General features: G+C 39.9%; 1 protein-coding gene across 1 annotated transcript in view; it reads left to right on the plus strand.

Moving 5' to 3' along the window:
- Positions 1-14,252, plus strand: part of LOC149302560 (unconventional myosin-X-like) — a 68,700-nt gene extending 54,448 nt beyond the window's left edge. Inside the window, exons 27-39 of the mRNA XM_089482207.1 lie at positions 2,584-2,677; positions 4,363-4,418; positions 4,572-4,714; positions 5,339-5,533; positions 5,943-6,100; positions 6,622-6,745; positions 7,140-7,437; positions 8,671-8,878; positions 9,503-9,639; positions 10,416-10,536; positions 10,719-11,171; positions 11,343-11,534; positions 14,142-14,252. Coding sequence (XP_089338333.1) covers positions 2,584-2,677; positions 4,363-4,418; positions 4,572-4,714; positions 5,339-5,533; positions 5,943-6,100; positions 6,622-6,745; positions 7,140-7,437; positions 8,671-8,878; positions 9,503-9,639; positions 10,416-10,536; positions 10,719-11,171; positions 11,343-11,534; positions 14,142-14,252 — 2,290 coding nt within the window. The remainder of the gene's footprint in view (positions 1-2,583; positions 2,678-4,362; positions 4,419-4,571; positions 4,715-5,338; positions 5,534-5,942; positions 6,101-6,621; positions 6,746-7,139; positions 7,438-8,670; positions 8,879-9,502; positions 9,640-10,415; positions 10,537-10,718; positions 11,172-11,342; positions 11,535-14,141) is intronic.
- The last annotated feature ends 4,782 nt before the right edge of the window (positions 14,253-19,034 follow it).

Genomic DNA, 19,034 nt, shown 5'->3' on the forward strand with positions numbered 1-19,034 from the left:
CAGTTATTGTGCTTCCCTGCTACATCCTGAGTGCGCCTTCCTAGTGATTCTCCGTGTACCTACTTGGCTTTCCTTTGACCTCGCTCCTGCCTGACCCTTATCTGCTAAACGCCTCTGCCTGCATATTGAGCTCTGCTCCCTATTGAACTGGTCCTTCCTGATTCCTGCTCCTGACACTGTAGCTAGTTTGCTTAATTTGTAGTTTACCTACATAGCGCTCCTTGGTAAAAAAAAATTAAAAAAAAATAACACAACCATTAAATCATTTTTTTTTTATTTTACTTATTCTGCAGAAATTGTGAATTTATTCCGTGATTTTTTATATTATTATAAAGTATTATACTTTTCATAAGGAAACAAGGAGTATCATTTTGATGTATCAGCGCCATCTGCTGGCAGAGATGTTTAATGGCAATAGGCTGCCTTGCAACCACAATTAAGTAAAACTGATTTTTTTCATGTTGATAAGAATTCCTTCCCTTTTTTTAATACTCAATTCCTGTACCTCCAATAAAGTTATCAGAGGATAATAATATATTTTTCTCCTTTGGGGATATAGGAGAATTTACCAGGGATATTATCTCTAGTAATTAAATATCGTGAAAATGCTCTATAATATCAGTTTATTGTTTTAGCAGCTATAAATGGCTGGTTTATTTTCTTGCATATTTAATTACAAAAATTTTTATGTAGTTAAAATTGATCAAAAATTCTGTTGACTTTCAATGCCGTGTCTGATAAATGAACATGGTATTTCTGCTCTTCAGTTTGGGAGTTGGCTATTTTATTAAGAGATTGCCAAAAATAAAAAAAGATGTCAACAAAGTGCATCATGCGTTACACATTTGGCCACCAATGACTAACTTTTCCAAAACACGAGGGAGGTGGCAGCAATATGTGCTTGTGTTTCCAGTAAACACGAGCAGAGGCTCCTATCAAGCCTTCTGCACGTCCACATGTCACTCAGCCACTGCACCTAATCATATAGATAAATACATAGAACTGTATAGAACAAAACAATTGTTTTGTTCTAACTGTATAGAACAAAACACGTTATATGTTTTATAATAAATATTTTAACATCTTTCAATGTATTAATTTTAACACACTTAAATATACTCTCTCTCTCTCTCTCTCTCTCTCTATATATATATATATATATATATATACAGGCCCGGACTGGGACAAAAAATAGGCCCGGGCATTTAAGCCTGAGCAGCCCATTTTTATTTATTTCATTTATTGTTAAAGCCCACCCTTCATGTACCATCTTTGCATTTACTCACTCATTCACACAAATCATTAACACATTCATTAATGCAGTCTCAAAAATCATTCAAGCAATTCATCCACACATGAATTCATTAATTGTCATACGCATTCACACAATTCATCCACACATTTATTCATTAATTCTCATACGCATTCACACTACCCCCTCTCCCCATCTTATCTGCCCCTTCTAACTATTCCCCCTTTTCACTATGTACCCCCATTCCCCACATGTACCCCCTCTCACTATCTATCCCCTTTCTCACTATGTAACTCCCATCTGCCCCTTCTCACTGCACCACCCTCCCTCACCCTACTTACCTTGTTGTCGGAGCAAGCAGCAACTGTGACTGGGCCCGCGGCAGGGCTGATGGAGCTGCAGCTCCAGGCCCCTACCTTAAAATAGGCTCAGTCAGGACCGGACTGACCGGGCCTATGCGGCCTCATTAACGGAGGGCATAAGGGGCACCTGCCCCTTAAGCCCGCCGCAACTGCGACCGGGTCCGCCACTCTAAGGGGCCGGGAAGGCACAGGGTTTAAATTAAAACATCGGGGGGTTTTTTATTATTATTATTTATTTATTTATTTTTAACTTTATTTAACATCCTCCAAATAAAAAAACCCCCGATGTTTTAATTTAAACCCTGTGCGGCCGCACACCCGTAAGGCCGGCCCCAGTGGGGCCTTCCCGGCCCCTTAGAGTGGCGGACCCGGTCGCAGTTGCGGCGGGCTTAAGGGGCAAGTGCCCCTTATGCCCTCCGTTAATGAGGCCGCATAGGCCCAGTCAGTCTGGTCCTGACTGGGCCTATTTTAAGGTAGGGGCCTGGAGCTGCAGCTCCATCAGCCCCTAAATCAATCCAGCCCTGCCGCGGCCCGGCCCACCGGGCAAATGCCCGGTGTGCCCGATGGCCAGTCCGGGCCAGTATATATACATATATATATATACACACACACACACATACATATATATTTGTTGTATCTATGGTATCGGTTTCGCATGACAAGCAAAATAGACAGTTGGGATTAACGCAGAAGACGTAGTCAGCAATTCATCTTATTTTCAGAAAGCAGCGGATTTCAAGCTAAATTGACTGAACTAGTTATCTGTTTGTCATTTGTTGATATATCGTTGTCAAAATGGCCTGGAGCAGTTTCAAAAATTCTTAGAAATTAAGTTGGACGATGTTTATTATTGACAAAAACTCGGACGGAAAATGCGTAGGAGAAAATGCGTAGGAATGAAATAGCTGCAGGTACTTGAGATATGTTTTGGAGCTCATGATCTGATGGCTGATTTTGTTCCCCTCACAGCCAGTGGTTCAGTGTGATGAGCCAGGTTCATTCTTCCACAGATCAGGAGATTCGGGAGATGCATGATGAGCAAGCAAATCCTCAGAATGCTGTGGTAAGTGGAAATGCTTTGATTGCCCATGTGGTGGAGTGCATGAATGCATGGATACTATAATCCCTGTAAGCCTTTCACTGGGGCAGACCATAGAGCAGGGGTGTCCAAGTTTTTTCTGCAGTGGGCCACTTCATCAGAATTGTATACGTGCGAGGGCCGCACTCATTTTTCACTGAGAGAAAATATAGCCTTTAATAAGATATGCAGATTAAAATAAAGTAAATGACACAAAACCTTTACTTTTCCTCTCACTGATTTCTGGGCCTAGAAAGTTTTGTGACTACAAATTCAGGATAAGTAAAAAAATAAAATAAAAATAGGGATGCACTAAAATGAAAATTCTGGACCAAAACCGAAAATTCAGGGTTCACTTAGCCGAAACTGAAGGTGACCCCCCTCCCACACTTTTAATAAAAGTAATTTACACACCAAAATTGTACAAAAAAATTATATATTATGATTGTTAACAGCAATCTCAGGCATACCCAGATTCCAGCATGTACTGGTTGGCTGGGCATTGTATTTTTTTGTCCAATTTTAGTGTGTAACCACACTTTTATTAAAAGTAACACACCACAATTGGACAAAAAAAAATCAACAATATGACTTGGCATGATAGGAGTGTGATTGCTAACAGCAAACACACTCTTTTTATACCCAGGCAACCAGTGAATGCTGGAATCTAGGCATGATGGGACTGTGATTGCTGTTAGCTGTTAGCAATCACATTCCTATCATCCCAAGTCAGCCAGTAGATGCTGGTACAGGGTGTCTGTAAGTGCAGACGCCATACTGCTGGCAGCATCAATACACAAGGGGGCAACTAGCCAGGTTTCAGCATGTACTGGCTGACTTGGCATGATAGGAGTGTGATTGCTAACAGCAATCACAGTCCCATCATGCCTAGGTTCCAGCACTTACACATCCATGCTATCACACACACAAATCTATTCATTCACAGATTCATTCCCTCAATCAGGCATACTCATTCACACACCCTCCCCCACCCCCTTACCTGCACTACAGCTCTCTCAATGCCGATCACAGACTTCAGCAGGGGGCGCGGCCTCCCTCGTTCTCCCCACAGAGGAAGCAGGACTGGAGCAGAGAATAGACCCTCACACAAGTAAGCAGCAGGGCTCTTGCGATCCTGGCTGTGGATCTCACGCGGGCCGCACCTCGAGGGCGGCATCTTGGACGCTCCTGCCATAGAGGTTTCAGCTAACTCGGTTTCCATCATACCATTAGCTTTGTTTGTGAATGGTGTTCCTCAAATTCCAGGGCTGGTAACCTTCCCCATATAATTTCTAGAGTCCCAAAAAAGGACATATTTATATAATTATGAAATATAATGACTCTGGGTCATTTCCTTTTTGCTTTCTGGTAGTGTTCTGTGCTATTGCTTTTTAGTTCTTGTTTCCAACAAAAAGGCAGAGGGGCATTAGAGTATTTCTTCCTGTAACCAGCATAAAGACAGACAAATATTTTAGATTGTATCATCGACTACTTCCCTTCATTGACAATTTATCATTACAGTGGAATAAGTTACTCTGTCAGACAGTTATACTTATTTAGTGCAAAAATAGGATTTTGTTAAGCTTCCCCATAAGCAGATGACATATATGCCACTTCATTATTTCTCTCTCATATATATGTATAATATGGTACATTGTTGTTCCAAACAGGGTACTTTGGATGTTGGACTGATTGATTCAGTGTGTGCTTCTGATAACCCTGATAGGTAAGTTAAGGCAACATACTTACGTACACCAAAATGTACCATGTGTGTGTAAATATATATATATATATTATAATATATAACATATATCACGATGACCAGTGGCCTTGTTTCTGATACAGCTAACTGATTTTTCCATTGCCTTTCTTTATTCAGACCAAACTCATTTGTCATTATTACTGCTGATCGTGTGCTTCACTGTAATGCTGATACCCCAGAAGAAATGCACCACTGGATAACTTTACTTCAGAGGTCAAAGGGCGACACAAGGGTTGAGGGGCAAGAGTTCATAGTTCGAGGTATGCATGGTTACACAATAGACATTGGTGACCATAGTTGTTTAGCGCACTGGACTGTATTGTATTAACAGGATTTGAACCTAAAAATACACTGGTGTTAAATGCTAAAAATTGAATGAAATAAAGACCTGAGTTCAGGGTTAATGGTGCCTAGGTTCAGCAAATTTGCACTTACTCTATCTAACACCATACACTAACAAATAGACTCCGCTGCCATACAGTAACACACACTCACTCTAACAACATATACACACACTCCTCAGCACCATACACTTACGCGCATACATGCTCACACTTACCCATAATCAGTGCAGCCTCCCTGCTCTCTCACCCCCCCCCGCTTACCTCACAAGGATTCCTGTCTGTGCTGCAGCCCGCACTCTCCATGTGAGCTGCCGCCGCCTTGTTAGGCTACCCCGTTGGGCGCCTCGGTTACTGGGCGAATGAATGCCGTACACCCGTGGCAGTGTCCTTATGCACCCCCTGAATAAAGTCTTTGTGCTAGTGAGAATTCAAGGAAACACAAATTACATAAGCAGAAGGGATTGTGTGGCACAAATTCCTCTTTTATAGATCTGCTTTGAAGATTTTGTTCTAAGTGGTGATTCTTTGATTGTTTTCAAGGTTGGCTACATAAGGAAGTCAAAAACAGTCCTATGATGTCTTCGCTGAAGCTTAAGAAGCGCTGGTTTGTCCTCACCCACAATTCATTAGACTATTACAAGAATTCAGAGAAAAATGCTATGAAGTTGGGTACAATGGTGCTTAACAGCCTCTGCTCTGTAGTACAGCCAGAAGAGAAAATCTTCAAGGAAACAGGTAAGCTCCTTTACCATAAATTCAATGCGTAGGCAACTTAATTCTATCGTCAATTTACTTCAGAAGCCCCAAAACAGATTTCAAGATGAACGTATACTGATATATTTATTCTGAACCTTCACTTTTTAGGTTAAAATGTGGAGGAGGGGTGAAATGTATAATGAATATATGTCAATCACTTCACAAATATAAGAAATTTAGAGTAAAAATGATTAGATAACACGGCCAGTAAGTAATTGTGGTTTGCATAGAAACGTAGTATACTTTATCATTCTCCCTGCAAAATGTAACAGGTCAATTGTACTCAAAAGAATTTGTAGACAGCCGTTATGGCACAAATCTGGAAAACATACCCTTTTGGTTTGCCATCTCTCAAACTGAATACCCGTACGGGTGACTGTTTTTTTAGGCTACTGGAATGTGACAATGTATGGACGCAAGCACTGTTATCGCCTTTACACAAAGCTACTAAACGAAGCTACAAGGTGGGCTAGCGCAATTCAAAATGTGATAGACACAAAGGCTCCAATAGACACGCCAACACAGCAACTAATACAAGACATAAAGGTAAGATGTGTGTTGTAAAAGGCAAGGGTTATTGGGGAATAGCACCTAATACTACATAAAAAAGTGTCTTGGTTTAGTGTACAGCTCTAGTCCAAAAGGACTGTGCAATGGAGGAGACCCTAGAGGAATTGTGTGTCCTTGACTGAAAACAAGAAGTTCAACAAATTTCTAATTAAGAAGTCTGGGCTCGAGCTGGGATATATATAAGAACGTAAAACGCGTGGCCTGTTTGCAACCCTCTCCAGCTTTTGTACAGGGATCATTTGAGACTCTGCTACCAGATTTTCCATCTGTTCCTAATCTGTCTGCCAGTTTGGTTGTTTGATGGAGAAGCACAGTAAGACCCAGAGTGTCTCATTTTAGACGCATTTGAGACTCTTCCTCTAAAAGTGGGAATTGAGTAACTGTGTAGAAATGCATTTTTGATTAGAACACATGTTATTGATAAAAGAGGTAATGGTGCGTCTTCATGACATTGATACTATAACTTTAACTGACAGAGCATTGTTTGTTTTTTTAAGGAAAATTGCTTGAATAATGAAGTTGTGGAGCAGATTTACCGCCGGAATCCAATTCTACGTTACACTCATCACCCTTTGCACTCTCCATTACTACCACTTCCTTATGGGGATATCAATCTAAACCGTAAGTGGATTAGACCATGCTATAGTACTCCATGAATAACATTATCCGGACGGATCCTTAGGCAGATGAAACATTTGTCCACCTGGTTTCCGATTGGTTGCATGCATAGTTGAATTTTCTATATTCTTGAGTATGTCTACGTTTTCTTACAACAAATGAGGTTTAGATAAGTTTCAGGTTGAAAACTGTAACCAGTGAAAGCTTCAGTTGGTGTTTTGTATTCTTGGGTGTCTATGTTTATGTTCTATAAAGTTTAATTTAGCCAGTAAATATGTTTTTAGTAAAAATTGTTATCGTTGTTAACTGTGTTCACACTACCAGTATAGATTAGTCTTAACCTTATATTAAGTACCAAGGAATTGCTAATGTCTTTTTCTCTTTAATTTGTTTGTAGTGCTAAAAGAAAAAGGCTACACAACGCTGCAGGATGAAGCTATCAAGATTTTTAATTCTCTTCAACAACTGGAGTCTCTGTCTGACCCAATTCCAATAATTCAGGGCATCCTTCAGACAGGTCACGATTTGCGACCCCTCCGAGATGAGCTCTATTGCCAGCTCATTAAACAGACAAACAAAGCTCCCAATCCAGGCAGCACCGGTAACCTGTATCACTGGCAGATACTCACCTGTCTGAGCTGTACCTTCCCACCAAGTCGGAGTATCCTCAAGTACCTCAAATTCCATCTTAAACGGTGAGACTTAGCATTCCAGAATGACTCGAATCGAAAACCTTTTCATTTAATCTGCTGGTGGTATCTAATTGTCGATCTGAAATCAATATATATATATATATATATATATATATATATATATATATATATATATATATAGTTGATATTTTTTATTTTGGATAATATGGTCTGCAATAATAAAGATTATAATAGATTCTAATGGCAGGTTGCTCTAGCACACTTACCCTGAGTTTTTCAGACATGCTATCGAGAAAGATATATAAAAATACAGGGTTAATGTGTCCACTGTTTTTTACAGTGATACACTATCTTACAGTTTTCCAGTACTCTAAACATACACATATGCTACACAAGTCCTGCAGTTAACGCATGACCACTACCCTTAAGTTAAATATAACCATCCTTGGTCTGAAGGTTACAAGTCTGTTCTCTGGTTACTATCCAGTCCAATGGAAACGTTGTTGAAATGTGTTCCTTCTTCTACTACAGTTAACTGGACAACAAAGTATTTTTTTAACTAGGCATTGAGAAACTTCTCTTTAATCCCAAAATTAAAGAGAATCAAATAATGTTGTGTTCTATAATACAATATAGCCGTAGGATTTGTTATATAGAAAAGCATAATCATACAGATGCAATGATCCAGGATTCCGCCTTTGTCCTCTTATCCTTATGTCCACAGTGCTTATTAAAATGTGTAAAAATTAAGCAAAATACCATACATAAAACTGAAATTGTTAAACGTAAATGTGGTAAAGGACACAGACAAGAAGTGTACCCAAAGAAAAAGTTAAGGCATATAGGTCATTTCCAAATGTAGGTCAGCAGCATGTCACAGATAATAGTTTATTATATTATATATTAGATTATTAGATAATTATTAGATAATCCTGTATCCTGGGATGTTCTAGATTGGACTCCTTTAATGGATTTGTCAGAAACTAGCTTTTGTTGATTATTTTCCAAATGATTTCTCCTAAAATAAAAGTCTAATGGTGTGGGTTTGAAACTGAAAACTAAATACATCAGATGGAGTTGGTGTTCTGCTCCTCTACATACAAGCTTCCTGTTTGATTCCGGCAGCCAATCTGAAATAACCAGAAGTGGGACTACTATTTGATAGAAGAGACCACCAGTTCTATTCTGCAAGCTATGAGCTAGTTACTTACACCACAACACGATGAACAGTGCAACCTATGTGCTCTTTTAATGTTGCATTTTATATTTTGGCAGAATACGGGAACAATACCCAGGCTCGGAAATGGAAAAGTATGCCATATTTGTCCACGATTCGCTGAAGAAAACCAAGTGCAGGGAGTTTGTTCCGTCACGGGAGGAAATTGTAGCGTTGATTAACAGACAAGAAATCACAACCACTGTATACTGTCACGGTGGAGGAGCCTGCAAGATCACCATCAACTCCCACACCACAGCCGGCGAGGTGAGTATTGGATAGTATCCGTTGCGCTCATTGTAACTCCAGCACTCATGAATGCTCACTCAGCCTCTTGCACCAAGAACAAAAAGAGAATAGTAAATATATGGTACTTAAGTACATTAATTACTAAAGTGAAGTAATTACACCACACTATAATGATACAGATAAAGGGTTAAGACTACTGAATTGTATAGTACACTCATGCTACTAGGGGAAGTAGTGTAGTTAAATCCCCTTAAGACTGTCCCAATTCTTTACTCATTTACAATAAATAGTTGTCAATATGCTACTTTTATATATATATAAAAGTTTTTTAAAATCCCAAATCATAATGCTTCTCACCGGATTTGTATGGTCTTCCCTCCCCACCGGGGTTTATTCCGTTGAGAGTTGGCATTACGTCACGTTACATTATGAAGCTTTCATGGCCTGATGGAAAGCATATTTAAATTAGTGATTTGAAAGTGACCTCACTGAATCGAAAAGCAAAGAGCAAAATGTCGCCATAAAATTTTTACTTCTATAAACCTTTTTACTGCGCTCAACGTGCCAAACCAGTCATTTTCCATGTGGAACGTCTCCCGTGGTATGGTTTAATGCTTTATTAACGCGGTGACTTGTGTTCAGGTGGTGGAGAAGCTGATTCGAGGGCTGGCCATGGAAGACAGCAGAAATATGTTTGCCCTTTTTGAATACAATGGGGTCACAGACAAAGCCATTGAAAGTCGAACTGTTGTGGCTGATGTATTGGCTAAATTTGAAAAGTAAGTAAGATTGTTTTACATTATGTGTTTGTTCTATCTATCTACCAATACATCTGTCTATCCGCCTGTCTACCTAACTGTCTAGCTTACTAAAATTATCTTAATTTCAATTAATTACACCCCTTTTACCCTTGTTGCCAAAAAAATAGTTAATAGATTTTAAATAGTGTATGATATGCTATTATGGTAACTTCCTTGCAAATGTATGTTTGAAATCTCTGAAATGTTATTATGTATAATGGCTTCTCCAGTTCTCCAGTACAGGGTCATCCAGTGCTCGGTGGGCACTCACTTATGTCCCGTATCCGCTAATGTGTGATGTAGGGAGAGAACCTACGTTACATTACAAACAAATATTATAATGTATGTCAAACACTACCCTTGTCTGTTTGTTCCTAAAAGGAACCAAACAGTCCATAAAAAGAAACATGGCTTTTGACCTGGCATGATCCCTGAGCGTCTATACATTTTACCCCCCAATTTAATGCAATACTGAAAGATTTCAGTTTAGTTGGAATGCTACATTAACTATGGTAAGGCAGCAAACAATAAAAGTACAGCTTTTTAATCAAGTATTAGTGATATCGAATAAACTAAGCTGTTTATTGTGATATGATGTGTAATTAAAACAGCGAAAGTACAAATACCTTGAAATCTGTAAGCAATTCAATGAAGCGGTTTATTAAATAAAATGAATGTTTGGTCGTCCCATTCTTTCTGTCACGCTGTAAGGTCACTGCGTCTCATGCAGAACAATGTGCTTGTCTCTCCTACAGACTTGCTGTCAGCTCAGAAGGTGGAGATAAACCTTGGAAATTCTACTTCAAACTTTACTGCTTTCTGGATACAGAGCATGTGCCAAGAGATAGTGTTGAATACGTGTTCATGTTTGAGCAGGTAAGGACAAATAAATGCGAAGGGCTTAGGAACATGCAAGATTAAGGATTTGGTTTTCAGTAGACCTCTTCATTTTCCAATTTTTTTTTGGATTATTCCTGTCTACTAAGCTATTATTCTCCTGAATTAAAAAAGATTGTTTGCAGCTTGTACAACTTGTATATTGATTTCTTATACTTTAGGCTCATCAAGCAGTTATCCGTGGTCAGTACCCCGCACCAGAGGAATCTCTGCAGGTGTTGGCTGCTTTGAGGTTGCAATATACGCAAGGTGACTACAGCCTACATTCCGATGTTCCAGACATGGAGGACTTTTACCCCTTGCAGAAACTGAAGTCGCGAGTTACACAGTCCACCAAAACATACACTCCATCGGAGAGAACAGAGAGGAAGAGGTCTAGTTTCTTGGAAGGGACATTAAGGAGAAGTTTCAGAAGTGGCTCTGTTAGTAAGCAGAAGGTGGAGGAAGAACAGATGCTGGATATGTGGTTGAAAGAAGAGATTATTTCAACACGAGCAAATATTATTGACAAGTGGAAAAAGTTACAAGGCACAAATCCAGATCAGTGTATGACCAAGTATATGGCTGTGATAAAGGAATGGCCTGGGTATGGGTCTACACTATTTGATGTTGAGGTGAGAATGTAAGATTATGAAAAGTCACCTTTTTGTCAAGTGTGCTGCAGTATGTTTTTGATTCTAAAAGGGGCAACTAGCCAAATGTTGATATTAGTGTAAATGTGTAATTGTAAATGTGTGGCTATGATATATTTTGTTTGGGTAATTTGTGATTTTCCTGATTTGTAGTGTAAGGAAGGTGGATTCCCACAAGAGCTCTGGTTGGGAGTCAGTGCCGAGGCTGTTTCTGTGTACAAAAGAGGGGAAGGTCGACCTCTGGAAGTGTTTCACTACGAACATATCTTGTCTTTTGGAGCTCCGTTGGCTAATACCTACAAGATAGTTGTAGATGAGAGGGAACTTCTCTTTGAAACAAGTGCGGTAAGTTAACTTTAGGGCTCTTCTTTGTTTTACGAGAGAGCTGTAACACTGTAGTTACAGTTTACTAATACCGCCTCCATCAGCAAAATATCTTTGCACCCAAGATTAATGTCCTCAACTTTTACAAATATAGATAATAATTAATATAATTAGAATGAATATATTAATATAATTAATATGCACATCTAAGGCAGGACGGGAGAGGCCTTTGGTGTCCCAAATGTTTGTTTAACTTGACATCTTTTTTTTATGTTGACCCAATATAAAGTATCAACTTTAACTTGCTAATTAGGGATACCTTAACCCCTTCGTGACAAAGGCTGATTCTATTTTTTGTACCCTTCGTGACAATGGCTGTTTTATCGTTTCTGCGGTGTTTGTGTTTAGCTGTAATTTTCTCTTAACCCATTTACTAAACCCACACAAGTTATATATTGTTTTTTTCAGGACAAGAAGGGCTTTCTTCAGACACCATAATTTTTTATATATGATGTAATTTTCTATAATAAAAATAATAAAGTATGACAAAAAATTGAAAAAAAAAAAAAAATTATCACTTTTATTTGAAAAATCTTTTATTCATCATAAAAAACTACTGAAAAAACCTGCTAAATAGATTCTACTATTTGTCCCGAGTTTAGAAATACCCAATGTTTTTATGTTTTTTTGCTTTCTTCTACACGTTATGGGGCAATAAGTACAAGTAGCGTTTTGCTATTTCAAAACCATTTTTCTCTGAATCTGGTAATTCTGTCTCTATGTGGTATTTGGGGCATCTTTGAAGCCAGCAAATTAAATTTACCCCACCAAACCATATATTTTTGAAAACTAGACACCCCAGGGTATTTTAGATGCTGATAGTTTAACCCTTTCCATGCACTAATCCTACCACCAACCCTTGTCAAAGTTTGTGATAGTAATTGTTTTTGCTGTTTTTTAAACATACTTTGTACTTCAGGTGTAAAATTACAGCTCCTGGTATATGTCACTGTCCCACAACACGATATGTGTTCAGCAACATCTCCTGAGTACATTGATACCCCACATGCATGGGTTTGTCAGATTGTTTGGGGGCAAAAGGGCCAAATTTGGAACATGCCTCCTCAGCCGTATACCGCTGCATGGCAACAATTGCAGCAAAAATAGTAGGGAAGGAAAGGGTTAATGGCTCTAATAAAAAAAATTAAAAAAACCCTAAAAAAAAGTACAAAAAAAAAAAAAAGTAAAAAAAAATGTAAAAAAAAGAACCCCAAAAACAATTGCCACTATGCAAGATCACTGTTTATGCAGTGATCAATGGCAATGAAGGGGTTAATATTAAATGGGTGGCTCTTATAAGAGCCTTTGGATCAATATATATATATATATATATTATTGAGAATACCTAAAAACACACTGATCTGTCTCTCTCCCTCACTAGAAGCAAGTGAAGGAGGGAGGCAGATCCAATACTGATCAAAGGCAATGTTTAGAAAACATTGCCTTTGATTTATCAAATCATGATCACTCTTATGAGTGATCTGACCACTAGGGGTGTTATTCACTGGATGTCCATGACATCCAGCAACACCCCCCCCCCCCGATGATGACAGCAGGCTCCGCCCCCGGCTTGATGGGCGCCGCCATCTTGAAACACCGCATGTGTTTCGAAGACGCCGGCACCGGGAAGGTAAGTTGAGCATTTAGGAAGCGATCGCGAGTCGCTTCCTTTGCTAAACAGGTGTTGCAAAGATGCCTCGATACTGAGGCATCTTAGCAACACCAGCTAAGCAAAGGAAGCGACTCGCGATCGCTTCCTAAACCCGTTTTTCGGCGGCGGGCGCCGCCATGTTTGAAAGACGTGCAGTCTTTCAAACATGTTTTTTTATTTGCTCCTAGGAGCGATCGGGGGGGGCCGGGAATGTTTTTTTTGGTGTTGCTCAATGCCTCGATGTCGAGGCATTAGAGCAACACCGTTTGAGTGAAAAAATCGATCACGGATCGATTTTTTCACCCGTTTAAAGACGTGCCGGTCCTGGCACGTCAATTGTCATAATCGTCACGATTTTCGGTGACGTGCCCGGACCGGCAATTGTCATCAAGGGGTTAAAATAATCACTGTAAACAATTCTGATTTTAAGACCTTTGCTTGAACTTGACTACCAATCTAATCCATCCTCTTACATCTTAAATGATGTGTTTAGTTGGACACCTCACCAGGTGATAGAGTAATTGTGCCACAGTTGAAGCACTCTCAGCTGATGCTCTATCTGGTTTCATACATAAAGGTCATGTGATAATACTAACAATAGTGATATATTACATGGGATTAAAGGTAACACTGTTCATAAAATCTAAAGTTACAGATAATACTATTTTTATCAGTTTACTATGGTGCAAGCATTTGACATTTCCTCAAAACATACATTGTTTGCATCATTATTGCATATAACATTATACCACAGTATAAGTACCATCAGAGTACAGTCCTATTATATCTTACTTCTGATTTTTCCCATAAGCCTGTTCTTGGTAGTGTTGATGTATTGTCAAGTATGTCCTTGTATTGTCATAAAGATACAAAATAAAAAAAATTAATAAGATTTTTTCTCTTTGTCTTGATAAAAGGTGGTTGACATTGCAAAACTGATGAAGGCCTACATCAGCATGATTGTGAAGAAGCGGTACAGTACCACTCGCTCTGAGAGCAGCCATGGAAGCCAAGCCAGCTCCAGATGAATAGAGCAACCGTGGCCTCCACGTCCTATGCTGATATCGCCATGATCCTTACCTTACTCCCAAGAGATGCTTAATTAACAGACAGCAACACCCAGACCTGAACATGGGTGCCAACTCTGAAGCCAGAGAGATCCAGTGCCTAAAATATATATTACCTGCCAGACAGATTTCCAAAGCTTTAATACTTCGCCTTGCCTTATGATATCCTCGCCACTGCCTACAGCGCAGTGTGAAGTGCCTCCGGACTGCATTCACATGCAGGCCTCCTATTAGGAGATCTGCCATAACTTAACAAGTATTGGTATTTGTGGAAAGCTGCAGGCAGCCTTTCTCATGAACCTGGGGACTAGTTTATTGGGGAAGTGCATTCCCGAGGGGGGTCATGAGGGTTTTGTGCCTTTGGTTTTTTTTTGTGTGTGTTTGAAAGTTTGTCCTATGTAAAGCCTAATTTTATTTCCATTATTGAATAGCTCCAAGCAGTAAGCGGGTGCTTTGGAATGTGACCGTATACTGTACAGTCTTAAATTTCCACATCGCCAGTATGTATTATCTGCCTACTGTATCCTATCCCTTCAAAGGCATAAGGGTGCTTTCATTGAAAACCCCCCCATGGCGTGTAAAGGCTTAAATGATCACGTTACCTAGAACCCGTGGCTGGGTGGAAGTCCATCCAGAGAACAGCTTTGCCCTAGTCCTGTTTTAAAATAATAAACAGTATTTTAAAACGGATACAGCAAATATTCTACTAGCACTTGGTTTAGAAATATTTCTTCTACCTGACACCATCCACCGTCATCAAATCAATTGTAAATAGGTTCATGAATGCAAGTGGTATATTTTTTTATATGGAACGTTTGAAGCCAAAGTATAGAGTTTTTCAAATGTCAGATTTTCTTCATAATTCAGAAATTATGTTAAAATGTTTGCTTACTGTAAAAAAAAACTATTTGTCAATAAAATATTGTATTTAACTTTAATACAGCTAACATGAGCATATATGCTTGTCACTCTTTAATACATGTTTGTTATGGGTGGGAGTGGGGCTTGAAGTGTCATGTTGTCTAGCAAAGTGAACTTCATAGCTATAATTGGAAATAACAGCTAGCACAAACCGTTTGTCTCTCCAAAGAATGGTAAAGAAGACACATCCAATTGAGTGCAACTGTGTATTCTTTTAGATATCCAAAACTACTTATTAATCACATAGAAAATGGACCATTCTTTCAACCACAAATGGTCCTCATCAGGACCAAGAAAAAAATACTCCAAACTTTTTTTTTTTTGTGTTCAAAAGGCAGGTACGTTTTGCTACGCGATTAATGTTTTTCTTATGTATGGGTGTGTGTGTGTGTGTGTGTGGTTACCCTCTTTTTGAATGTTGTGAAATAGCACAGTATGTTTGTTACGGTTATCTACATATGAGAATCGATATAAACAAACCTGGGGGCTGATGTGCCTTGGAATGCATCCTTTTTAATGCAGAATCATACTTGCATACAATAAAGGAAACCACGTTGGCCATAAATTTCCAGTACACACTTAAATTTTACATTGTTACTAACGGCCCTGCAATATGTAGCATGTGAGTTTATACATCCCGCATACTGCCGGGTATTCCTTTCCAGGTGCTGGTCAGCAACATCTGAAATGTATGTGTCCTGGGAAAAAAAGGATAACGTAATTATGGATAGCACCGTCATGCCCCGTAAAAAATTAGCAATGAGCTCTGCAAAGAATATGGAAAAACTACGTGCGTCAAAACTGCCTCCTGCTGTGAGCATTGTCCCTCCACAGCGTATCAGTCGATTCATTATATCACGCTGAAGAACGCCCGGCACAAACAAAGGTTCCTGGCGAGCACAAATGTTGCCCATCTGTTGCAAATGTGACGGATCCAATTATGCTAATTAAAAACCCATATGTAAGAATAATGTATCACACAGAAAACAGCACTTATAGTATAGAAATGGTATATATATACTATATAATTAGTGTTTCTTGAACATACCTACAAGTGAATTATTGGACGCTGGTACCTATAGTAAAGAAAAAAGGGTCTGTTTTAAACATGCCGCCCTTTTAATAAACTGTATTGTGCGACTGCACATATGAATAGTGAGGATCCACATATCTTCAAGTTTGCTTTATGAATATACCTTTATCCACAAGCAAAGATACGACAACTGGGACCCCCAGGCATATTGGCTTGTCAACTGTCACTGGATCGGTGGGCATAGGACATGATTCCACAGTTTTTATGGCATTGGAGCACTGCTCTCTTCTTCAGGCTGGCTGCCCTGACTACCAAAACAAGCCTACACACTTTTGATCAAGAAGGATGCAGTTATGGTTCAAATGTCCAGAGTAATAGTTGCCAATCACGCAAATATGGTTGAGATCATTCCCACAGCGGGATCTGTGACTCCTATGCCCCAATATTGCAGCCGGTGAATATGAGTAATGCCTAATTTGACATGCAGCAGACACTGCATACGTTTTGACATTACATGAGTACAGCGTGACATTACACAGACATCTAGACAGAGTGTGACAGAACAGAGCTTGGAACATGGGCTTATTACAGAATAGAACAGAATGTTAACTACTTGAGGCTACAGGGTTCTATGGAACCCACCGACTCTTAACTAAAATCTCTGTGAACACCTGCCACTAGTGTAGCCACTCTGCCATCATGCCTGGATCCCACATATGAATGTGGGCACCTTTATTTACATTCATATGAACAACTGTTGTGGCCGCCATGTTCCTGGTGTTCAGTGGCATCCACTACTTGAGTCCACTTAAGGTTAGCAAATGAAGACACTCGTCACACATCAACAGAGAGGGGCATGAAGATGATGGATAGGAGGGGGTAGCACTGGCATGAAAGAGGACATGAAATGTACTGCTGGAGAGAGGGGGGTATTAAGTTGATAAGGGGCAGTGGAGACATGCAGAATGTTTCCTATTAAATGGGAAGGAGGAATGGCCCGTTGGTCAGGCCTTTGGCAGAACATATATCTCAACGTCATCATCTGAGGACCTGCGTAATAATTTATAATAATAGTAGATAGATAGATGATGATAGATAGTAGATGGAAAGATAGATAGATAGATAGACAGACAGAGAGACAGATAGATATAGTAGATGGATAGATATTAGATAGACGATAGATATTAGAAAGAGAGATAGATAGATATTAGATGGATAGATATTAGATAGATAGATAGATAGATAGATAGATAGATAGATAGATAGATAGATAGACAGACAGAGAGACAGATAGATATAGTAGATGGATAGATATTAGATAGACGATAGATATTAGAAAGAGAGATAGATAGATATTAGATGGATAGATATTAGATAGATAGATAGATAGATAGATAGATAGATAGATAGATAGATAGATAGATAGATAGATGGATAGATATTAGATAGATGATGGATATTAGATAGACAGAGAGATAGATATTAGATGGATAGATTGATGATAGATATTAGATAGATAGATAGATAGATAGATAGATAGATAGATAGATAGATAGTAGATGGACAGATATTAGATAGATGATAGATATTAGATAGATGGACTGATAGATAGATAGATAGATAGATAGATGGATATAGATAGATAGATAGATAGATAGACTAATAGATAGAGAGATAGATAGGTAATGGATGGACAGATATATGGTATGTATGGATATATGTAAGCCTGTGTCACGTCCTGGCAGTCCCAGTACTGCAGCAGTGAAATTCGCGCCCAGCAGCAGTGTCTCCGGCGGCTAGCCCTGCGCCCGCTGTGACGTGTGGGGAGGCAGCGCCACTCATCCTCCCCAAGCCTCGGCAGCTCCAACCAGCTCATAACCAGCCTTTTGCAGAAGGTGGGAAGGCGGGTACGGCGGATCCTACCTGCGGCCCTTCTATGGGGAGATCCCGGTATCCTCAGCGGACCCCCTAGATGAGGCAGGTCGGGGAGGGGGAGCAGGATACAGAGATCGGAGGACATACTTAGACGTTCTCCAGTCAGAATGTCCGAGACAGCGGCACGGGGTGACACAGACCTGCTGCCCGGGGGCGCTGCAGGAGGTCAGGACCAGGGCAGACCCGAGCCCGCATCGCCACCGGCTTTGGGGGACAACATGTTAATGCGCTTCGGTAACACCCTGACCTGGCAGAGGCCCCTCCTCAGCCTGGTCACCTTCATCTGCGCCAACTTACTCTTCTGGTGAGTCGGAGACCCCTGGGGTCATGTCTGTCTAGGCATCGGTGGGCACCCTAACGATTGTTATATATATGTAATTTAAGCTCCTGTGGACCGGGGTGTGTGCTTGCTGTGGTGTTTAAAGGGTTAAGGTCGCCTTACGATAAACATCATTGTGAAGGTGCATGTCACGGGCGAGGGTGGAGCCGTCCGTGGAATTGTCTCACGGTCCATTGAATGGCAGTGGGTGGGTGGCTTGGTTGCTGATGCCACACATAGTCCCACCATCACTGTGCTCCATTGCCATGCAGAAGGCCTCTGGGTGGGTTCCTGTATCTACTGGAGAAACAGCTATTTGTGTCATCTTATTCCTGCAGAGATGATCTCATTGCTCCACAATCATATAGTCCTTCCACCCTGGTTTTAATTAATCAGCTGTTCAAGGTGCTCCTTGCTACCATCTATCTTCACACAATTACACCTGTTTGTGTAGTAAAACAAATAAAAGAAATACAACATAACACAAAGCGTGTTTCTATCATAACAATGCAGTGGTTACAATTGTTTTAAAATG

This window comes from Sceloporus occidentalis, unplaced genomic scaffold, assembly GCF_023333645.1.
Source record: "Sceloporus occidentalis isolate IW3139 unplaced genomic scaffold, rSceOcc1.0.p SCAF_18, whole genome shotgun sequence".
In the NCBI taxonomy this organism is placed as follows: Eukaryota; Metazoa; Chordata; class Lepidosauria; order Squamata; family Phrynosomatidae; genus Sceloporus; species Sceloporus occidentalis.